Genomic DNA, 24,894 nt, shown 5'->3' with positions numbered 1-24,894 from the left:
CTTGGTGCGGTTGTTAATCCGAAAGGCAGTACCTTGAATTGGTAATGTATTCCGTTGAATACAAACCTTAGGTATTTCCTGTGCGATGGGTGTATTGGTATATGGAAATAAGCATCCTTGAGGTCTAAAGTTGCCATGTAGTCGTGTAGTTTTAGCAATGGCAATACTTCTTGTAGTGTGACCATGTGAAAGTGGTCTGATTTGATGAAAGTGTTCACTACTCTGAGGTCTAGGATTGGTCTCAGCGTTTTGTCCTTCTTTGGTATCAGAAAGTACAGTTAGTAAACTCCTGTGTTTATTTGTGTGTTTGGCACTAATTCGATTGCATTTTTTTGCAATAGTGCCTGCACTTCTATCTCCAGGAGATTGGAATGATGTTTTGTCAAATTTTGTGCTTTTGGTGGTATGTTTGGAGGGAATTGTAGAAATTCTATGCAATAACCATGTTGGATAATTGCTAGAACCCAAGTGTCTGTAGTGATTTCCTCCCATGCTTTGTAATAATGACCTATTCTTCCCCCCACTGGTGTTGTGTGGAGGGGGTGAGTGAAATGTGAGTCACTGTTTAGTAGTAGGGGTTTTGGGGCTCTGAAATCTTCCTCTATTCCTAGGGAATTGCCCTCCTCTATATTGTCCCCGAAAAACTCCTCTATACTGTCCCTGGTAACTGGACGGTGTTGCTTGTGAGGTGCTGGCTTGTGTGCTTTGACCCCGAAACCCCCCTCTAAAGGGTGTTTTACGGAATGTGCTGTAATTCCCTCTGCTCTGCGGGGAGTAGAGTGCGCCCATGGCTTTGGCAGTGTCCGTATCTTTTTTGAGTTTCTCAATCGCTGTGTCCACTTCTGGACCGAACAGTTCTTTTTCGTTAAAAGGCATATTGAGAACTGCTTGTTGAATCTCTGGTTTAAATCCAGACGTTCGGAGCCATGCATGCCTTCTGATAGTTACAGATGTATTAATTGTCCGTGCAGCTTTATCTGCAGCGTCCATGGAGGAGCGGATCTGGTTGTTGGAAATGGTCTGTCCCTCCTCAACCACTTGTTTTGCCCTATTTTGTAAGTCCTTGGGCAGATGTTCAATGAGATGTTGCATCTCGTCCCAATGGGCTCTGTCATAGCGCGCAAGTAGTGCCTGGGAGTTCGCGATGCGCCACTGGTTTGCAGCTTGTGCTGCGACTCTCTTACCAGCTGCATCGAACTTGCGGCTTTCTTTATCTGGGGGTGGTGCATCTCCAGATGTGTGGGAGTTGGCCCTTTTCCTAGCTGCTCCTACAACGACAGAGTCTGGTGGCAGCTGTGTAGTGATGAAAACCGGGTCTGTAGGAGGCGCCTTATACTTTTTTTCCACCCTTGGTGTGATTGCCCTACTTTTGACCGGCTCCTTAAAGATTTCTTTTGCGTGCCGGAGCATACCAGGGAGCATAGGCAGGCTTTGGTATGAGCTGTGGGTGGAGGAGAGTGTGTTGAATAAAAAATCATCCTCGACCTGTTCTGAGTGGAGGCTTACGTTGTGAAATTGTGCTGCTCTAGCCACCACTTGAGAATACGCGGTGCTGTCCTCTGGTGGAGATGGCTTCGTAGGGTATGCCTCCGGACTGTTATCTGACACTGGGGCGTCGTATAGGTCCCATGCGTCTTGATCTTGGTCACCCTGGCCACCCTTGGTCACCCTGGCTTATGGTGGTGTGAGCTGGGGAGTGTGATGGAGTTTGTGCTGGTGAGACGTTAATCACGGGCGGAGGAGAGGGTGGTGGGGTAACTCTTTTCACCACTTTTGGTTGTGGTGTCTGTTCAGTTTGGAACTCCAACCTTCTCTTTCTTCTAATAGGGGGAAGGGTGCTTATTTTTCCTGTCCCCTGCTGTATGAAAATACGCTTTTGCGTATGGTCCACATCAGTTGATTGTAGCTCTTCCTCAAACCTATGCTTTTGCATTTGTGAGGTTAGCGAGTGCTCTTCTGTATAAGAGCCTGAAGCTGGGTCGGTTGCAGTTTGTTTCGGGACCGAAACCCTGTCTGCGTCCTTTTTCGGCTCCGAGGTGACTTTTTTCATTTTCGGGGCCGAAACCTGTCGGCGCCGATCTTCTTCGGGGCCGCTGTCTCGGCGTCGAGCCGTGTCTACACCGGCATCTCGGTGTCGATGCTTGTCTCCAGCACTTTCTCTGTCCCGAGAAGGCTGCGTGCCGGTGTCTCGACCGGAGTCGGACGATCTCGGCACTGTTTGGGCCTTTTTCGGTGCCGACGGTCGGTCACCGAATTTATGGGTGGAGCCATGGCCTGGTGGCAGTGGCGTCCCCTGGGCCTTGTAAATCTTCTTTTGAGTGGTTTTCGACGTCTTACTCACGGTTTGTGTATCGTCGAATCCTTCGGAGTCTGAGTCTTGGATCGAGAAGGTACCTTCCTCTTCTTGTTACTCGAACTCTCGGTGGGCTGTCGGCGCGGACGCCATCTGAAGTCTTCTGGCTCGACGGTCTCGGAGTGTTTTTCGGGACCGGAACGCACGACAGGCCTCGCAGGTGTCTTCACTGTGCTCAGGTGACAGGCACAGGTTACAGACCAAGATCCCGAACGCAACAATACCGACGAAAATCTTCCGAAATTAGCTATCTTTCCGTTCCGAAACTCGGAGCGACAGGAACACGTCCGAACCCGATGGCGGAAAAAAAACAATCGAAGATGGAGTCGACGCCCATGCGCAATGGAGACAAAAGGAGGAGTCACTCGGTCCCGTGACTCGAAAGACTTCTTTGAAGAAAAACAACTTGTAACACTCCGGCCCAACACCAGATGGCGAGCTATTGCAAAACATGCGTATCTACAGCGACAGATGCCATCGAACATAGTATTTCGACATTAGCCACAAGGCAGACGAGCACTGTACAAGATCAAAAAGCTGGTACTATCCACCCAGTTTCCACAATGACTTGATATGATCCGCACAGCCGTACTCACACTGGGAGAACAGAAGTAATAACGCTGAACAGTTCTGAATGAGAGGCAAATAAAAGCATCCTAAATTAAAACTGCTTACTGAAAAATCAATTAGTCAAAAAGAGGTCTTTGATAATTTCATTGTCATAATGTCACCACCCACTTATCCCTGAAAGGAGAATTCTACCTATTCTAATTTGGTATTGTTGCTACTACAGTTACCAATGAAAGGGTCTACAGCAAGGCATAAATCTGTTAGAAACTCATGTGTGCACTGCAAGGTTTAAATCTGCTAAAAATTAATCCTGATGTAAACAAAGCAAAAGCCGGCATCTGTATATAGGTGGCTGTATTTCTTTAGTTTTATTTTCTATAAACATTTTATGCATTCTTCACTCACTTCCTATACACCCTGCAAAAAAACTGTACATGAAAAAAAATTATAATAATCAGCTTCTGAACCTCTGCCCCACACCCCAGTAGATAGTACCTGCATCAACAAGACATGCCAAACTATAGACCAAGTTGCATTACCAGCCAAATTATTTGCTTGTGTTACCTCTACAACCTGCTGAATTTCCCGTAATTTGCCCAGAGGTAGAAAATTCAGTATCCAGGAAAATATGGCACACATGTGGAACCACAGTGAAACTGTGTGAGATTGAGTTTAATATTTAAGACTGTATATTTACTTCCACAATAAATCTAGCTTTTATTCTCTCAGGAGGAACATCTGTTGCAGAACTCTGGAAAACAGGGTACACTGCGAATGCAAACAAAGTAGCATATGAACAGATTTTCTTTTGCTTTATTTTATTGAGGCATTGTGCAGCAAAAGCAGCACGCAGCCAGATCAACCATGCATAACATCTGAAGAAAGGTGATTGAGAAAATCCTCCACATGCAATTCGGAAACTATGTGTTGAGGCTGAGCATCCTTTACTTCAAACATGAGCCTCATTGGTCAAAGCAGTGCAGGTAGTGGCTAGCTCACTATTTATTTTCCAGAAACATTTAATTGAGTAAAATAGTTTAGCAAACCCTGTAGTGCACCACAGCCAAGATGGATGTTTTCATGCGATACTTGAAGGATGTTGGCAGAAAGGCAGAAGCAGTGATGACATTGCTATGTGCAGGCACATCAGAGTATGATAACTAGCACACTAAACAGAGGTATTCTCTCCTTCAAATGCCATTGTTTGTAGGACAGATGATGCTTCAAGTACCATTTATTCAATGATACCTAATCAAAGAATAATGTACATTAGATGTAATATTGGGGGATGAGAGGACTGGGGGGAATTAAGGATCACCCTGGAGCTCAAAACACCATGTCTTCCAGAAGTTTTGTGATTTACTTTGTATGCTAGTCTTCCTTTGTGTTTGAGGACCTCATTAATTTCTATGCCCAAATCGCCTATTATAGCACTGTACACAGAACTGTGAGATGCCTGGCTGGAAGAGCTCCAACATGTAAATACAGGTGTACCTCAAATGAGTGCAATAAGTTGCCACAAATTAAATAAGTCTATTTACGGGCTTAAAACACTGCATCTTTTGCCGGTTCAAGGCATATACTTTAAAGACAGTATACTCCTGTCGCCTTTTTTTCCACTCACTCCCACAAATCACCAGTCAGAATCTGTCCAGGTCTTAGATAAATGGATTCCCTACTGCAGAGTTGTAGAAATGGCTAGGTAGGATTACGTTACCATAGGTGTGTTTATCTCATGTGGATTTCAAGGAAAATGTAGTGTGCCTTCAAATCCTTGAGACAAAGTGTACAATCTTGTTTTAAGTATTGTAAAAATAGTTCTAGTATTGCCCTAACTGATTGGAAATATTCTTAAAGTTAACAATTAGAAATAAAAAAAACAGAAGAACATGAAACTAAACATTCCCTTGGAGAGGGTCTGATACCTTAAGAAACAAATAATTGTGACCGCTTTCGGACTGCCTCCTTGCTCCAGGTCAAAGCACCTGGTTTTTAAAATTCCAGGCTTTCAGTTAAACATCTAATCGGTACTGCTAACTGTAGGTCTGGCTCACTTCAAATCAACAAACAGCTGAAACAATAAATTGCAAAATTAAAGCAGAGGACTGTAAACCTAATAGGTTCACAGTGGTGTTCCGAACGCCATATTTCGACTGCGGCGGTAGCGCCGCAGTCCGACCACCAGCACCACCAGATTTCGTCATCCCAATGGCCTGGCGGTCCTAAGCAGCACTACCCTGGGGATTGTGACATGGTCCTCCGCCAGCGATTTCATGGCTGTAGCTGGTTCAGAACAGGTGCAGGAGCCCCTGCACTGCTGATGCATTTGGCATGGGCAGTGCAAGGGCCCCCCTGGCCAGCACCATCACAATGAACACTGCAAGGATGCTGGTAAACCCTGCGCACTACAGCATTTCCGCCGGCTTGATTACAAGCCGCAGACAATGCTGCAGGCTGTTTCCTGCTGGGCCAGCGGGCGGAAAGAGTGGTTTCCACCCACTGACCCAGCAGGAAAGTCGTAATGGGCCCAGCAAGGAGGCAAACACAATGGCGGCAACCACCCCCCAAGGGATTTCGGAAAAATACAGAAAATATCGACGTCTCCCAGTCTGGATTACACAACAACCACAGCACCGAGACCGCCCTCATCGCCTGCACTGACGATATCTGGACCAGACTTGACAAGGGTGAAACCGTTGTCCTCATCCTTCTCGACCTCTCTGCAGCCTTTAAAACCGTATGAAACAAAACCCTTCGCACATGCCTCTTTGACGCTGGAATCCACCACAAAGCCCTGGACTGGCTCACTTCCTTCCTCTCCGAAAGAACCCAAAGAGTTCACCTCCCTCCATTCCAGTCTAAAGCCACCAAGACCATATGTGAAGTCCCCTAAGGATCCTCACTCAGCCCCACCCTCTTCAATATCTACATAGCTCCGCTTGCCAGCATCGCCCGCCCCCACAGCCTCAACATCATCTCCTACGCAGACGACACCCAGCTCATCCTCTCCATCACAAGAAATCCCTCTACCGCCAAGAACAACCTCCGCACCGGCCTCCTCGCCATCACCAATTGGATGACAGCAAGCAACCTCAAACTGAACTCAAAACCGAGATCATCATCTTCGGACCCAACAAGACAGCATGGAACGACACATGGTGGCCTGCCACCCTTGGACCACCCCCAACACCCACCACCCATGCACGCAATCACTGCTTCATACCTGACATCCCTTTCCATGACTCAGCAAGTCAACGCCATATCATCCTCTTGCTTCAACACCCCACGCATGCTACGCAAGACCTTCAAGTGGATTCCGACAGAAACCAGAAGAACGGTCACCCACGCCCTTGTCAGCAGCAAACTGGACTACGGTAACGCCTTCTACGCGAGGACCACAGCCAAGCTTCTGAGAAATCTCCAGCGCATCCAGAACGCCGCCGCACGTCTCATCCTCAAACTCCCTCGCCACAAGCACATCTCCACCCACCTCAGATCCCTACACTGGCTGCCCATCAACAAAAGGATCGTCTTCAAAATCCTAATCCACGCTCACAAAGCCCTCCACAACACCGAACCGGCCTACCTCAACGAACAACTTAGCTTCCACATGCCGACCTGTCAGCTCCGATCCGCAGACCTCGCAACAGTCCCCCGCATCCAACGCACCACCTCCGGCGGAAGATCCTTCTCGCACCTTGCCGCCAAAACCTGGAGCTCCCACCCCACCAACCTACACAAGACCCAGGACCTCCCAGCCTTCAGAAATCCCCTCAAACATGGCTCTTCCAGCAGTAGCATCCCCCCACCCCCAGTGCCTTGAGACCCTATTGGGTGAGTAGTGCGCTTAACAAATTACTGATTAAGTTCCAATATTAGACTGCTGGGTCAAAAAAAGAAAAAACAATGTGTTCCAATACCTTCACTTTATTTTCAGCAATTATGGTTTCCAGTGCGCCCAATTAATCAGCATACCAATATATATTAAGGCTAGTCGTACATCAATCCTCCCAACAGTACCCTCAGCGAGAAATCAAATACTCCGACACATCCAAATAGAAAACTATGGAGCGCATCTTATACAAGATATGACTTTTGAAATGCAGAGTGTTCTACCTTACTTTCCGTGTCCATTACAAACTGATTAACCTGCAATGTTTGTTGGAGAGCAAATGATATTCCGTAGTCTGACTGCAAGTGGCATCAGTTTTAGATGATATACTGTCAAACCCTGAAACATAATGTTCTCTCTAGTAGTTAACAGTACTTCCAAATAAAAAAATAAAATAATTTAAAAAAAAAAGACATAATTCAACTCATTGATACTCACTTGTACTGGTTGTTTATTTCTGACACTCTCCAGGCATTCTGCAAGTCAAATCCCATTCGTGTGACTTCCATGTGAAAGCGGAATTTAACGTGATCTCCTAAAACAAATCGCTTGTATCATTAAAATCACCAGAACATTAAATTAACTTGCTAATTATAAAAAGAGAAGAACTGACTATCATTCTTTGTGTTAACCGATCTAACACGAAAAAATACTTACTTGTCACCCCACCTTTCCATCAGGGGTCCCCACACTGAATTGATACACTCTAAATATGTCCACCCATGTCTGATTATGGAAAATCTTTGTAACAGACTAAACACTTTCTCCCTCCCCCCCCCCCCACACCCCCCCCTCCAAACCTTCTGGTCTACCGTGCTTCAATTAGTCTTGTGTTTAAAAATAGAAATTTTGTTTAAAAAGTAACATTTAAAAAAAAGAAGAAAATAAGAAGGGTGAAGATGGAGGGGTCTAGAAGCAGGTAACTATACTAAAGGATACTTGCACCTTAAATCAGTCAGCAATCCCCTCTATTAAACTTGAGTGGCAGTACGTTGCGTTTATTTTCATTGCCTTTATGAGGCAGGATCTTGTGTGCTTTTCTCCAAAGAATATTTCCTGGGTTTCAAAAGACCTTTAGCTCATGACCTCAATTACAACATCCAAAATGTAGGGGACCACTATCACAAGTGCACAACATTTTGCTATCCATCACAGGCTTTTCTTCGACATTTATGTTCCCAGGAAAAGGGGTGGGCAAATCATGGAACTAACAACTTAAAGGAAAGAAAACAGACATGGACAACTGATGGAAAGAATCTTGAAAGCCTTTGAATCTCCCCACCATCCTCCGCCTACCCCAGGTCCAGATAAAAATAAGTTTTGCAATAAGTGAATATCAATAGTTAGTCACTGTAAGACATACTTAGTCTGCAGCAGACTAACTCACAAAAAAGATTTCTTGGCAGTCAAAAAATAAAAAAAATAAAAAAAAAGCAGAATATCTTCTGATTGTATGTGTACAGGTCAGGATCGAGCATGCAGCCCCAGGTTGGAGCATCATAAATGATGGCAGATTCCAGCTTAGCTCTAAAAATGTGCAGCATACTCACTCCGGTGGAGCTATACAGCCTGATGCTTAATTACCTCAACTGGAGCAAGAATAGCAGTGCTCGAGGTATCATGGCTTCCAATTGCTTACTGAATAGGAGTTTTGAATTAATCCAAATTCCAAAATAATGGTGAGCTTGAGTCGTCCTAATCTTTTTGTTACCCAGATGCCAGACAAAGTTGGACTTTACAGGATCAAATAGTATCATCATTATCTGACATGTTCAAATCATTTACTGCATTATATTCACGAAGGCAGTTAAGAGTCATTTGGAGCTCTATTTCGGCTACATAAGGGAGTGTTGAATCGTCAACGTATTGGAGCAATGGAAGGTGTTAGCTGCCCTATTTCAGAGGGAAAACTCTGTGAGCTAAGAGCGCTTGTTGATGGCTGTGCTTAAATACATTTTTAAAAAAAGAACAGTCCCCAGGAAAGACCTTTTTTAGGCCCTGATTAGTACTTATTTCCTTGGACAGCGTGGATCCATTGACAAGTTTTATTCGGACCCACGTATCCACGTAGAAGAGCCGGATGGCTGTAAACAAAGTTTCTGGAATTTTCCAATCTTTCAACTTCCACCAGAGTGTTCCAATCGATTGTCAAATGCAATGCTATATTCCAAATAACGTACATACAAATGAGGACCTTCTGGGCTATCACTTTTTGTGCAAGCAAGGTAATAGCACTTACATTGTCCAATATTGTATTGTCTTTTCTGAAATATGTTTGACAAAAGGGTAATACTTTGAGTGAGAAAATCCAAATTTGTAGATCAGCCAACAATAATTTGTCAAACACTTTAGTTTTATAATTGTTTGGTTTGCTGGTGTCACCCTTTTGATGTATGGTATGCAAGACTGATCCTCACCAATACTCTGGGATGGTGCTGGAGTTTAAAACGCCATTGTAAAGTTTCAATAGGGCACCCGCCTATGCTTTGTTGGGTTATTGAAATACTGCCAGGGGGAAGCAGTTAGGACCTGGGGCCCCATTGCTTTTCTTGGCAACCATGGTTTTAGAGACGTCCGATACATCTCAAGCCTTGGGCTGTCTCTGCCTTAGCTGGTCCTTTGTCTGGGCCAGTGGCACCTGGTTCTTACCCATCACTTTTAAGTGGCTCTGCAGGTTTGCACAACCATGCCACTAGCCAAGGACATACAGATTGGTTTCCTTTGCATGGTACAATCGTGTTAGATATTTTCCCCAGGTCTCTTCTTCAAAGTCATTAGATTCTGGAAAAGGGCCATCCAGTTGTCAAATGAGTTTCCAAAAACGAATGCTATCCTTTGTGCAGGCCCACTTACAGATATTGTACCATCTTTTACTTTCAAAACTGATTTAGCTATCCAGCATTTTGCACTGTATTCTCGTTTGTTTGATGAGATCTTCACCCACCACCGGACGATGTTTCTTGACATTTGTCTGTTTTTTTACCATTTCTTTTTTTAAGGCTCTTAATTCAGCCATGTACCATGACCAGTCCTTCTGGTCATTAAATTTGCTTGTCTGGGCAGATTCCTTTTGGCTCGCCCTCATTGGAAATGCTCTACTGACTTTGTAAGGATATTTTCCCATTTGGTGATTACGTGATTGTCTTCTGCTAACTGACATGTTTTTCTGTGTGTGATCTCCTGCGTAAAACTTCCACTGTTCAAATCTTGCTTGTGTCTGTTTATTCCATGTTAATCTGTGCATTTTAAAGCCATTGTCAATTGAGGCAATGGCCTTGTACTGTTCTCTGCAAGGGTACTTCAGATTCAAAGGGAAGGTCTGGCAATAGTGACACATTTAGCCAAGGGTAAAATTACAAGAAAATAGTCTTTCCTATGAGACGTGAGAAAACAAACGTATAGTGTATATCTGTTAGAAATCAGCCATTAAGATTAATCAGCCTGTGCTCAAACAGGGTGGCCCAGAAACATTTTTTACCACTGCAGCAAGCTTTTTTTCCATTTTTTTTTTTTAGGGGGTCGGGGGGAGAAATACACCATTTCCGGAATGTTGTAATATTGCTGGAGTTCCTTTAGCTCTCGATCTGGTAAGGTCACTGGTGAGAAAACCTCATTTAAATCCCCTGTTAATATTATTTCATGATCTGGGCGCGCCAGCTGCAAGGTATCGAGTTGATCCAGAGTGCTGCTTGCATCATTTTCTTTCCGATTAAAGACAGTAAAGTGTTTCACTGACCCATTTGTTCTACTTTCTATCAATGACACTCACTTTTACTAACAAACAAAATAATTACATTATCTCCATATAAAAGCATTACATTAAAACCAAATAGATTTTTTTTGGTGTTTTTAAAAACTTTTGGTTTTTTTTTTTAGAGAGATTTCCAGAATGTAGTTTGCACTTTTCTTTTTTGGAGGAAATACAAATACATAATTGAAAGCAGGAAGAAAAATCTATGATTAAAAAGCATCAAAACAATTGCTTTTGGTGGCTCTTATGGAACAGAACCACCTGATTCTTCTACACTGTTGCACTTAGTTGACCACAATGCATAACAGCTTGACACATCAAACAGTACAATCACACGGTGGCAAAGTTGGGATCTGTACCGTTCCCTTCTTGCTGGACGTCAACATCTGGCACCTGTTCACTAGCAGAAGATGTTGAAGTTTCCTCAGCATCCCTTTACCTCTTTTTGGGATAAAACTGTAGCTCATGCCAACCACTGAGGTGCTTATTTATCAATTATGTGCCAAAGCTACACTTGGATGCACATACTCAAATTTTAATGAACAAAGTGCACATCACATGCTTGGTATTTTCTCTCCACGTGATATTGAAAACTTCATTACAAGGAATTCAGGTGGCATTTAGATTACTAGGGGTGGACATCTCCAAGTTACTATTCTTCTTTGTTGCCTCCCTCCCGTTTCTATCCAGAAGCCATTGCAACAGGAACGGTGGGAGGGTCAGTGAGGAATCTGCAACTAGATAGAGTCACTACCAGATAGAGCTTTACCAAAATTATGTAACGTGTTCTGATAGAGACTTCTAGCTGCAGATTCCTCACCCTGTGAATGGACTCCATCTGCTTGATCCTGCAGGAATTACAGGTTTGAGTACCCTTCTCGGTAGAATTGGCTGTCTAGGCAATAGTGCTCACGAACATATAGAGGGACGTCCATGTTGCAGGCTGGCATGCGTCTAGGACAGAGGCCTTGCGTGCTACCGCAGAATTCGCAGCCTTGGCACTTTTAGAATGAGCACACAGTCCTTCCTGGGGCTGCTTTTTAGCCAATGCATAGCAGATCATAATTCAGAGGCTAATCCACCACGAGGTAGTACACTTCTGTATAGCCTTGTCTGTTTTCGCTCAGGCAAACCCCACAGAGCAGATCATTCACCCAATGATCTTTGGTACGATCGCTCTAGCAACTAAGAGCTCTTTCAGGGTTCCAACAATGGAATCTCTCCTCCTCAGAGGGGTGTGGCAGATCACAGAATGCAAGCAGACAGATGATTTGACTGACATGGAACGGTATCACAACTTTTGATAGAAAAGATACCCATGTTTGCAGAATCGGTTTATCAGGGAATGCAGTGGTGTATGGTGGATTAACACAGAGCCTGAAGCTCACTCACATGCAGTGCTGAGGTGATGGCAACTAGGAACAGTTTTGATGTTGACGAGCCATAGGGAACAGCTGTGGAGCAGCTTAGATGTAATGCACATCAAATAACGGTTGGATTGATGTTCCATTGGGGCATCACAAAAGGAGAAGGGGAAAACAAATGCTGTAACCCTTTCAAAAATTTAATCACAACCAGTGATTTAAACAAGGAAGACTAATCAGGCAATCATAAAGAATACCGAAAGGGCTGAAAGATAACATGAACCGTGCCCCGAAGCAATGTTTTGCTGGGCGAGAGACAGAACAGACAATTAGCCCTGCACTGGGTTGTTTTTGGCATGCGCTGCACCAAACCACACACTTTTCCCAGCAACAGGCGTACACAGTCTTTGTTGAGGGGCGCCTTGCTGTCAATATGACAAATACCCGTGGAGGGAGACCAAAGGCATTCAGCTGGAGCCGCTCAATCTCCATTAATGAAGGTGGCGAGTGTGAAGGCTGGGGTGGATAGCACAGGCCTGCTGCTGCAACAGCAGATCTTCCTAGAGAGGCAGTCTGATTGGAGGACAAATGCTCAAACCCAGGAGTTCTGGATACTATACTCCCTGTGCCCAGTCCACAGACACTAAGATGACTTGGGCCCAGTCATCTCTGATCTTTTTGAGAACTCTGGGCAGGAGTGGTATAGCCAGAAAAGTGTACAGAAGTTCAGAGTCCCACCGAAGGTGGAACATGTCTTTGAGCACAAGACATCTTGGAAAATCCAACATGCAGAAGTGCTGACATTTGAAGTTAGTCCAAGAGGCCCCCTTGATATTTAGTCTCCTGCAACTTCATATCCCACTGCAGAGCCCGTATATGCCACTCGACAGGCTTGACCAGCAGGATGCGAAATGCTATCAGTCCCAGCAGCCTCACAGACAACCTCACAAAATCCAGGACAGGCTGTTGGTAAAGGACTTCTCAGCCAAAGCCACAAAAACTCAACATTGGAATTGTTACAGCTTGCAAGGCTGGGGAGGGAGGCCTGGAGATCGAGCGGTAGCCCTACTATCCTTGAAGAGGTCAAAGGCAGAGTCAGCCTTGTTTCCACCGACAAGTCACATCAAACATCATGGAGAACAAGACATTACCAGAGAACCCAGTCGACAGCAGCCACACATGGTGGTGAATGGTAACGCTGGTACCTATAGCTCACCCAGTGGAGTCGGTGGTGCACAAGCCACAAAGAATTGTGAACTTGGCTAAATCAGAACCATTTTGTCTGCAAAAGTACCAGGTGAAGGCCTCCCGGTACACAAGGGAGGACTTGTGCCACAAGTCTCAAAGGGCATGACTAACAGCCCAACAAACAAGAGGAATTCATTTATTGCAGGGCCAAGATGCCTGATAAGAGGCGTTTACCCATGATCTTCACTCGTTCTGATTCCCAGTCAGAGGGAGTGGTATGAGAATTGATTGGGTTGGTCCAGCTGGAGGAGGGGCTCAAACATAGTCTGGCCCAATTGCAGGACCTCTGTCAGTACGGTCGTTTTCACCACCATGGTGGGGAAATGGAGGTCAAGAACTTCTGCTGCCCTACACATAACCATATCTTAAGAAGCAGATTCTCAGGGGAGGAATCTAGTCCACAAGCCTCCAGCAAGTCTTCATACCCATTGTCCACTCCAAAGGGCTTAGTGAACTCACCATCCTGATCATAGTCCCTGTCAGAATCAGTGCCGAAGAGAGAATGCAATGAATGTTGCCTGCCACGTGGAAGTTCAAGTGCAGGGCCTGCTGCCTCATTTGGATTCAGGCACAGCATCTGTCAGAATCAGACTAGCGTTAATTCGATGGAGATGACAATTGTAATCTTGGGGGGTGAAGTAGACATATGAGTACCTGGGTCCGATGTGAGTTTGTGCACTGGGGCAGTGTCAGAACTGAAGCTGATGGCAGAAGTGACTCCCAGAATCCATTCGGTGCCCTTGGTAAAAACCACCACCAGTAGCCCAGGTGGGGGACCTCTCGGATCTGTGGGGCCAGAATGCACGCCAGAGGGAGTCAGTAGAGATCTGAAGAACCAGAGTATAGCAGCACAGAACCCTTCGACCTGGAGTGTTGTGGCTGAAGGCGCCAGAACCAACTGCAGAATCTGCTCTGAAGTCAGCTGATTTTGACTGCAGAACAGTTGGTGTCATCTATGTCCTTCGTAAGGGGAGTGTTTTTTATGCTTACCAGAGGACTCCGAGTGCAACAAGGCTGACCTCTAGAGTGGGTCTACCAACTCAGGAACAGAATCAAGCCTTTAAGTGGGATTTGATGCAGTCCAGTCTTCTTGCGCTTGGCGACAAAGTTTCATCTTGTGTTTCCTGATGGTCTTCAGACTCATGGTTGCACATTCTCGGTAGGTGTTGGAGTCGTGGCCCGACCCCAGACACAGGCATACCTGGTCAGGCTCTGTCACAGACAGCTGTTTGCGACAGGATATACAATGTGTCGTCTAAGGGGGGTGGTGACATCCCTTACACACTGAAATTTTTTTTGAGAGGGGAAAAGAATTAAGGTATGGGTCTCAGAAAGGAGAAGCAGCTCCAGACCCACGTCTGGTGGCGAATACAGAATGGAACGGACATCAGCACGCAGAAGTGGCAGCTACATAGTCCTCACATGTCACTTCTGAAGCAGGACAGCATTGCAGAGCCACACACCGTCACCTACCAGAACGTACAGATACTATGGAATTGTTTCTGGATCCCATCTTACACCTGGGGAATACTCAAAAAGTGAGGAATCTGCAGCTGAAAGTCTCTATCAGAAGCTTATGTCTCAGCTTGACATGTCAAGGAGAGGCACTTCATGTTCCAATGCAGTGGTAGCAGCCTTGGCAGAATGAGCCCTCAGACCTTCCAGAGGGCTTCTTGGTCACTGCCTAACAGACTTTAATGAAAAGAACTATCCACCTTGACAAATTCATTTTCTGCATTGCCTTACCTTTCTTTTTCCCACTGAACCCCCTCTTTGACGCAATCTATATAAAAGCTTAAAGTTATTGTTAGGGTCCAGTGGATGGAGTCTCTTCTACTGAGGTTTGAGGTGGAGCAAAAAAAACGTTGGGAGGCAGATGGATTTCCCAAGGTAAAAATGCATCATGATTTTCAGCAATAAGGCAACTCTGGCCCTCAGCACCAGTTTGTCCGGAAAATGTGGTGTAGGGCGGTTGGACTACAAGAGACTGGAACTCACTCATACTGGCAGCTGAAGTTATTGCGACAAAGATGTCTTAATAGTCAAAAGATGCAATGAGCACCTGTGCACCGGCTCAAAGGGAGTACACATGAGAAAAATCCAGACCAAATTAAGATCCTACTGTTACATCACAAATAGTGTGGGAGGAAATATGTTGGTCAAACCTTTAACACCACATCACAGCAGGTGATTTAAACAAGGACGTTTAATGCTCAATCTCCGCATATGGAGGTGTAGATTGAGCAGGTTTGCGTGCAGAACCCTGCTGACCTAATCGAATGACAGATGCTCATGTCCAGATGATCCAAGTGCCACACACTTATAGCTCAATCCAAAACCAATGAAAAGACAAGGGGTTGGTTGTTCCCGATTTTCTTCAGAACTCAAGGCAGGAAAGGGAGGGGCTGGAAGGTGTAGGACATCCTGTACACCACTCTGGCCGGAATGAGTCTCCAAAAGAGAGTTCTTGGGAACTCCAGCTTGTGAAAGATTTAATACTGCAGATTCAATGATAACAAAGACATCTAAGCCAGGGCTCACCTCACTGATGGAAGCTGCCCTGTACGACTTTGGGGTGTAACCGCCAATCTTGATTCACCAGGCACCATCAGCGTAGCTTGTTTACACTGGCATTCAAAGATCCCATCTGGTGGTTCACAATCGGGAAGATGACTCAGCCAACTCTAGAGGCATACAGCCTCTTGGCAAATAAACCAGGACCCCACTCTACCCTGATTGTTGCAATACCACATGGCGTTGTCTGGGAGAACATTATATCAGTCTCCCCTTAATGGATGGGAGAAAGACCTTCAGAGACACACAAATGGTCCACAACTTAAACTGATTTATGTGGAGAGAGGTTTCCACTGGAGACTAGAGACTTTTGAATGTCACATTCCCTGGATGACCTCTCCACCCCAGTAGTGACAACCACCATCTGGGTGGGAGGGAGAGGGGTCGGTCACTGGTCTAATTTCAGTTGAGCAGCCACCACTGCAAATGTTTTGCAGTACAGAAGTCTCCAAAATATGGAAGGAATCCGACAGGCTTCCCTTCCGCTGAACCACTGAGACATTAGATTCCATACAGAGTTCACATTTGCCACAAGGTTTAGTCAACTAACAGGATGCAGGAGGTAAACAGGCCAAGAAGCCTCAGAACCATACTCACTATGACCCAGGACAGAGGCTAAACATCAGGATCACAGTCCGAATGTCCTGGATGCGGTGCAATTCCAGGCTGTCTCAAGACAGCACCTATGAAGGGAAGCCTCTGCAAACGAGTCAGTTGAGACCGGTACAATCTTAAACCCAAATTAGGTCAGAAGCACGCCGTTATCAGGAGGTGGTTCATGACTGACACAAGCCTGTCTTCACCAGCCAGTTGTCAAAAACTGGTATCCACAACCTCTAAGGGTCTGCCGCAACCACAACCATCATTTTCGTGAACACTCAAGGGGTACTGGAGCAGGCAAAGGGGAGCACAGTAAAATTAAAATGCTCCTGGCATACCTCAAGTCGCAGGTAACATCCGTGAGACAGAAGGATAGGCACTTAAAAGTACTTTTCCTACGGGTTCAAGGATACCACTCTGTCAGCTGGATCCAGCGCACACAGAACCTGGGCCAGTCTGAGCATCAAGAAGGAGTAACAACCAGAAACTGGATTTCTGAAAATAATCCTATGGCCCCTCTGGATAGTACAGCCTGCACCTCATGCAAAAAGATGGGCAGGTGCTGCTCATGCAGATCCTCCAATGTGGGCTGAATATATGGCAGGCAGTAAGGAGTGATCTGGAGGTCCCTGTCGGATGTAGCATCTTACCATCCTTGGAGAAAATGTCTCCCACAGGGTGGGTGTGGGTTGCTAAAGGTAAACTAAATCATCCTGGAGGCTGATGCTGCAGGGGTGGGGTACTAGTAAGCCACTACCCCTAGTGATCTGATGTTATATGCCTGATCTTCATCCCTGGCCACAGAGAGCTAAGAGGATTGAAAAGCTGGTTTTGCCTTTCATGTAGTCTTGAAAGGGACTAAACTGATTAGGGTAACTGTGGCAGCGTTGAAAAGCCAAAAAGTGCCCTGTGGCTCAGCTTTTGTTGAAGTGCTCTAGGATGTAATCACTTTTTCTACAAAAAGGCAGGATTTACCGAAAGGCAAGTTCATAAGGCATGCCTGCACATCACCAGAAAAGCTAGTGTATCTCATCCACCCAAGGCAGTGCAGCACCACACTACTGCCGACTCTTCACCCCAAACAATGAGTAGCATTAAGGCCAGACAATCACATATTTGGTTGCATCCTGACCCTAAACTATTTGAGGACTGCAACCAAGATCTCACCATGTCCCACTGGGCGCAGAACATTGTAGCAGTGGGAAATTTGTATAGTCAGACCTTAAAGATAAGCTGGTCAAAGCAAAAAGTTTCCCCCAAATCATCAATTCGCCAAATCGTCAATTCACTTAAAGCGCCTGTCCAGGGGTCAAAGGATGTAGAAAATGGACCGGGATTTACCTTGCCCGAAAAAGACTGGACTACCAGAGTCTCGGGAGTAAGTTGTTAATTAAAAACACAGAAAAATCAGGGTTGCCTGGCGCTGGTCTGTTGCATCAGGCTACCTGTTTGTTCACCAGACAAATGCCTATCAATGTAGTACTTCATTGAAATCCCAGTCTAGGCTGTAAAACCTCAGTAAGGCCATTAGTATTCACCTCCACAAAGCAGTTTGTTAGATCTAATCTCTACAGCAAAGGAAGCACTTTGGAGGAGCAACTGATGGTAGGTCCATGACAGAGGCAGTGTTTTGTCTGAATACGACTGTATGGTAACTAGTTGCGTTGGAATGAAGTTGGCATGTGACCCCACTTGATGACTTTGGCTCTGAGTCTGCTTATGCAAATGGTCCTACCAAACTCTGGTGCCGTTGGGACCAGATCTGAAAGAACCAGCACAGGTAGTAAAGCTAGAGTTGCAGCAGGCATTGGAATCTGTGAGGAATCCAAGGCTTGTTTGCAAAGCACAAAAGGAGCCAAAGACAACCAATTCAAGGCCCTTGCAGATACTTGAAGTGACAGAGCTTCAAGACTGTCAGAACTGTGCAACAAGGCCTCCCTAAAAGCTGTATCTGCTGCAGTGGTGCAGATGACCTGAGAAACTTAAGAGTGCATCAGGACCAATTTTGGAATCGGTTCCTCAATCTGGGATCAGAAGTAAGACACAGTGGCACCTTTACGCCCTTGTAACATCTCTGTTGATAGAGAATAGCGGGATGGGGACAACTCCCGGTTCAACTTCTTGTGTTTCTGCCTTGATCCGGCCTTCGTCCTACTAGACTACCTCAACCGCAAACAGGCATGCTCCTTCGAGTCAGGCTTGCATGTTTTTTTCCAAAGCCCTGCGACATATGCTTAGCTTCACAATCAACTTTCGGTTCATGAGGGCGCATTCTTCACTCTATTTGAAGTTGTGCCACAAGCCCAAACACAAAAGGCACACTTCGCGTGAGTCTGCCACCGACCTCTGTTTCGGACATTCACAGCATGATCGGAATCCTATAGTTCTGGGTGGGGACATGGTTTCCCTGCACACTGGATTTCAATTTATTGTGAGAAAACATCTGTCAGTCTGACAAAAAGAGGGATCGGATCGCCATATCCACATTCAAACACACAAAGAAAGGAACGGACACCTGCATACACAAAGGTGATGTTTATATGTAGAACTAAGTCAACACAGGGGTACTGCTTTGCAAACCTCAAGATCGAGTCTAGGGATATTAAAAAAAGATGAGAACTCTGCAGTTAAAAGTTTCCAACAGAAAGTTTTGATTCTCCAAAAAAGTACAGCAAAAAAGTAGACAATCACCTTTTAGACAATCACCTTATCTGCAAAGCTCTCATATGGCAAAGAGCATAATATAGCCAAAAAGAGTAAGGTTTACTTGAATGTTGAGGTATGCATTCAAATAAATACATGAAAACTGGTCAATGGTCTCCAAGGATAAGTGAATCCTCCACAGATCAAAGGGCAGACAAGCCCTGGATCTGTGGTTCCAGTTCCCAGTACTGCAGCTCCAAAAATACTTAAAAAGTGAAAATGTTGGAATGTACAACTACAATTGAGTGCTTTAAATTGCACTTCGGGAACCCATAGTGTCAAACAATAAATATCAGTTCAATTTCATATAAAACTATTTAAAAAATTAAAATGCAGGATTTGTGGCTCTTGTTTTGGATTTGAGTCACCCAGAAAGAAGTCCTATTTCCCAATCTCCCAAGAGAGCTTTGGTAGCACAGCATTGTTTCTACAGAAATCACAGTGGATCTGAATACCTGAAAAACACCCAAAAAGGCAAAACAAAATCCATCGGATTGGATTAACAATCTGCACTATCTAAGACAACCACCCCATAACCTGTAGAAAAAGGACTGCACTTTGTGGAAAGCACCATTTTATCTTTGCTCCAGAGGCTACAGAAAGAAGATTCAGTTGACAGCAGTATGGCATGTCCAGCAGACTGGAAAAGCCCAAAAGCAGTTCATTTGTGCAAGGTAAATCAACAAATACAATCTACTGAGCAACGAATCATCTGAGAAAAAATTTATAAGGAATTCTAAGAAAATAGATTGAAAAAAGGTTTTTTAAAAATAAATAAATGTATATATAAAAAAAAAAGTCTGACAGAAAACACTTAACATACTGCCCAACATTGAGAACATTAAAAACAAAAAAACAAAAATACCAAAAAGAAAGAAAACCAATTTGGCTATTCACAAGTAGGTCGTCTGCAAGTCCTAGCTGCAGGCTGAGCCCTAAAGGCAGCCCCTCTGCCTATGGCATGAGGCTGTAAATAGCAGAGAATGTATTCTTGTGCTTCTTGTACAGAAGCAGACTTGTGGGCAACATCAATGCACATGGCCTCGGACCTGGCCACGTGAAGTCGAGTTGAATACAGGGCCGACAGCCAAGCCCAACAAGGCCAAAGGCTGTGCACTGTAAGGCTTGTAGGAAAGTACCCTCTTTTTGATATGGTAACCCCCAATTTTTGCCCGCTGTCAGTGTGTTTTAACTGTGCTCACTGGGAATCTGCTAACCTGGACCCCAATGACTGTGCTCTCTCCCTCTAAATTTGGTTGCTTAGGACTTAGTACTCCCCACAATTGGCATACTGCTCCCCCACATAAGTCTCTAGTATATGGTACTTAGGCATCCAGGGCAATGGGGGCACCAGGGTTTCCCCACGGGATGCAGCACTTATTGTGCCGCCCCCCCCATCAGAGCCCATGCAAAATGTGTCTGCAGGCCCGCAATTGCAGCCTGTGTAAAAAGGTGCATGCACCGTTTCACTACAGGTAACTGTAAGTCACCCTTATGGCAGGCCCTTCTAGACCAGACGGCAGAGTGCAGTTACTTATGTCTGGGGGCAACCCTACATGAGTAGAGGTGCCCCTACGAACTCCAGCTCTATTTCTCTGGACTTCGTAAGTGCGGGGAAGCCATTTTACATGTGTACTGTACCTGTGTTCAGCTACATAATGGTAACTCCAAACCTGGTATCAAACATGTCAATCATTCCCCAATACTGTTGCCAGTATTGGATGTATGATTTCATGCACTTTGGGGGCTCCTTAGAGAACCCCCAGCATTGCTCCTACCAGTTTTTTGGGGTTTTAAAGGCAGCCCTCACTGCTGACATTTCAGACAGGTTTATGCCCTTTTGCTGCTTGACCAGCTCAAGCAGAGGAAGGCAGAACAAAGGATCTTCTTTGGGAGAGGGAGGCAACCCCTCTCCCTTTGGAAGAAAAATGTCACTTACCCAGTGTACATCTGTTCGTGGCATTAGTCGCTGCAGATTCACATGCTGTGCATAGTCCGCCGTCTGGTGTTGGGCTCGGAGTGTTACAAGTTGTTTTTCTTCGAAGAAGTCTTTTCGAGTCACGAGACCGAGGGACTCCTCCCACTTCGGTTCCATTGCGCATGGGCGTCGACTCCATCTTAGATTGTTTTCCCCACAGAGGGTGAGGTAGGAGTTGTGTATGCTAATAATAGTGCCCATGCAATGGAATAAATACGTATGTACAAAATGAATGTTTAATGTAATATATTTACAAATGTACAAATGTTCAAGATCTACTTCTAAACGGCTACAGGCTCCCAGGGAGGAGGGTGGGCGCATGTGAATCTGCAGCGACTAATGCCACGAACAGATGTACAGTGGGTAAGTGACATTTTCCGTTCGGTGGCATGTGTAGCTGCAGATACACATGCTGTGCATAGACTAGTAAGCAGTTATCTCCCCAAAAGCGGTGGTTCAGCCTGTAGGAGTGGAAGTAGTTTGAAATAAAGTCCTTAGTACGGCTTGACCTACTGTGGCCTGTTGTGCAGATAACACATCTACACAGTAGTGTTTAGTAAATGTATGAGGCGTAGACCATGTTGCTGCATTACATATTTCGTTCATTGGAATATTTCCTAGAAAGGCCATAGTAGCACCTTTCTTTCTGGTTGAGTGTGCCTTTGGTGTAATAGGCAGTTCTCTCTTTGCTTTAAGATAGCAGGTTTGGATGCACCTTACTATCCATCTGGCAATACCTTGTTTTGAAATTGGATTTCCTGTATGAGGTTTTTGGAAGGCAATAAATAGTTGTTTTGTCTTCCTAATTTCTTTTGTCCTGTCAATGTAGTACATTAGCGCTCTCTTGATGTCTAATGTATGTAGTGCTCTTTCAGCTATTGAATCTGGCTGTGGGAAGAACACTGGTAATTCCACTGTTTGGTTTAAGTGGAACGGTGAGATAACCTTTGGTAAGAATTTTGGATTTGTTCTTAGAACGACCTTATTTTTGTGTATTTGAATAAATGGTTCTTGTATGGTAAACGCCTGTATTTCACTTACTCTTCTTAGAGATGTAATGGCAATGAGAAATGCAACTTTCCACGTTAAGTATTGCATTTCACAAGAATGCATGGGTTCGAAAGGTGGACCCATGAGCCTTGTTAAGACAATGTTGAGGTTCCATGAAGGAACAGGTGGTGTCCTTGTTGGTATAATTCTCTTTAAGCCCTCCATAAACGCTTTAATGACAGGTATTCTAAATAGGGAAGTTGAATGAGTAATCTGCAGGTAAGCAGATATTGCTGCGAGATGTATTTTTATGGAAGAGAAAGCTAGATTTGATTTTTGTAAATGTAGTAAATATCCTACTACATCTTTCAGAGATGCATGCAATGGTTGAATTTGATTATTATGACAGTAACAAACAAATCTTTTCCATTTACTTGCATAGCAGTGTCTAGTGGAAGGTTTTCTAGCTTGTTTAATGACCTCCATACACTCTTGAGTGAGGCCTAAGTGTCCAAATTCTAGGATTTCAGGAGCCAAATTGCTAGATTCAGCGATGCAGGGTTTGGATGCCTGATCTGTTGTTTGTGTTGTGTTAACAGATCTGGCCTGTTGGGTAGTTTGACATGAGGTACTACTGACAGGTCTAGTAGTGTCGTATACCAAGGTTGTCTTGCCCATGTTGGTGCTATTAGTATGAGTTTGAGTTTGTTTTGACTCAATCTGTTTACTAGATATGGAAGGAGAGGGAGAGGGGGGAAAAGCGTACGCAAAGATCCCTGACCAATTCATCCATAGAGCATTGCCTTGGGATTGCCGGTGTGGGTACCTGGATGCGAAGTTTTGGCATTTTGCGTTTTCTTTTGTTGCAAATAGATCTATTTGAGGTGTTCTGCAAATTTGGAAGTAAGTGTTCAGGATTTGGGGTGAATTTCCCATTCGTGGACCTGTTGGTGATCCCAAGAGAGATGGTCTGCTAGCTGGTTCTGGATCCCTGGAATAAACTGTGCTATTAGGCAAATGTGGTTGTGAATTGCCCAATGCCATATTTTTTGTGTTAGGAGACACAACTGTGTTGAATGTGTCCCCCCGTTTGTTTAAATAATACATTGTCGTCATGTTGTCTGTTTTGACAAGAATGTATTTGTGGGTTATTATGGGTTGGAATGCTTTCAACGCTAGAAATACTGCTAACAGTTCTAGGTGATTTATATGAAACTTTCTTTGATGTACGTCCCATTGTCCTTGGATGCTGTGTTGATTGAGGTGTGCTCCCCACCCTGTCATGGAAGCATCTGTTATCACGTATTGTGGGTCTTGGAAAGGCCGCCCTTTGTTTAAATTTGTACTGTTCCACCATAGAAGCGAAATGTATGTTTGGCAGTCTATCAACACCAGATCTAGAAATTGACCCTGTGCATGTGACCATTGTGATGCTAGGCACTGTTGCAAGGGCCGCATGTGCAATCTTGCGTTTGGGACAATGGCTATGCATGAGGACATCATGCCTAGGAGTTTTAATACCATCTTTGCATGTATCTTTTGTGTTGGATACATGGCTTGTATCACCTTGTGAAAAGTTTGAACCCTTTGTGGACTTGGAGTGGCTATCCCTTCTGTTGTGTTGATTGTCGCTCCTAAGTATTGCTGTGTTTGACACGGCAAAAGGTGTGACTTTGCATAGTTGATGGAGAAACCCAGCTTGTAAAGGGTTTGTATAACATAATCTGTGTGGTGTGAACACTTTGTTAGCGAGTTGGTCTTGATTAACCAATCGTCTAGGTACGGGAACACGTGTATTTGCTGCCTCCTGATATGTGCAGCTACTACTGCTAGACATTTTGTAAAGACTCTTGGCGCTGTTGTTATTCCGAATGGCAACACTTTGAATTGGTAATGTATTCCTTTGAATACGAACCTTAGGTATTTCCTGTGCGAGGGATGTATCGGTATATGGAAATACGCGTCTTTTAGATCTAACGTTGTCATGTAGTCTTGCTGTTTCAGCAGTGGTATTACGTCTTGTAACGTGACCATGTGAAAGTGGTCTGATTTGATGTAGGTGTTTAGTGTTCGGAGATCTAATATTGGTCTCAGACTTTTGTCTTTTTTTGGTATTAGAAAGTACAGTGAGTAAACTCCTGTGTTCTTTTGTGGATTTGGTACCAATTCTATTGCGTCTTTTTGTCGTAATGCTTGAACTTCTATTCCTAGAAGGTCTATATGCTGTTTTGACATATTGTGTGTTTTCGGTGGGACGTTTGGAGGGATTTGGAGAAATTCTATGCAATAACCATGTCGGATAATTGCTAAGACCCAAGTGTCTGTTGTTATTTCCTATCAAGATTTGTAGAACTGGCTTAGTCTTCCCCCCACTGGTGTTGTGTGAAGGGGTTGTGTGACCTGTGAGTCACTGTTTATTTTGAGGGGTTTTGGGACCTTGAAACTTTCCCCGGTTTCTTGGGAATTGGCCCCCTCTGTATTGGCCCCGAAAGCCTCCCCTTTGATATTGTCCCTGGTAAGTAGGTGGTCTTGCTTGTGAGGTGCTGGCTTCTGTGGCTTGACCTCGAAACCCTCCTCTGAAAGTTGTTTTGCGAAATGTGCCAAATGTGCCTCTGCCCTGCGGGGAATAGAGTGCGCCCATGGCTTTGGCTGTGTCGGTGTCCTTCTTTAATTTTTCAATTGCAGTGTCCACTTCTGGCCCAAACAATTGCTGTTCATTAAACAGCATATTGAGCACTGCCTGTTGTATCTCAGGTTTGAAGCCAGATGTGCGCAGCCATGCGTGCCTCCTTATCGTCACAGCAGTATTTATTGTTCTTGCAGCTGTATCTGCTGCATCAATAGAAGAACGTATCTGGTTGTTGGAGATAT

At 44.7% G+C, this 24,894-nt stretch overlaps 1 protein-coding gene across 6 annotated transcripts in view; it reads right to left on the bottom strand.

The window, feature by feature from the left end:
* MTMR4 (myotubularin related protein 4) overlaps positions 1–24,894 on the bottom strand; it is a 570,772-nt gene that overhangs the window by 357,994 nt on the left and 187,884 nt on the right. For all 6 annotated transcript variants that reach the window (XM_069226856.1, XM_069226854.1, XM_069226857.1 and 3 more), the window contains one exon: positions 7,254–7,350. In XM_069226856.1, coding sequence (XP_069082957.1) covers positions 7,254–7,350 — 97 coding nt within the window. The remainder of the gene's footprint in view (positions 1–7,253; positions 7,351–24,894) is intronic.

Source organism: Pleurodeles waltl, chromosome 3_2, assembly GCF_031143425.1.
Source record: "Pleurodeles waltl isolate 20211129_DDA chromosome 3_2, aPleWal1.hap1.20221129, whole genome shotgun sequence".
Classification (NCBI taxonomy): Eukaryota; Metazoa; Chordata; class Amphibia; order Caudata; family Salamandridae; genus Pleurodeles; species Pleurodeles waltl.
This window is presented reverse-complemented; position numbering and strand designations above follow the sequence as displayed.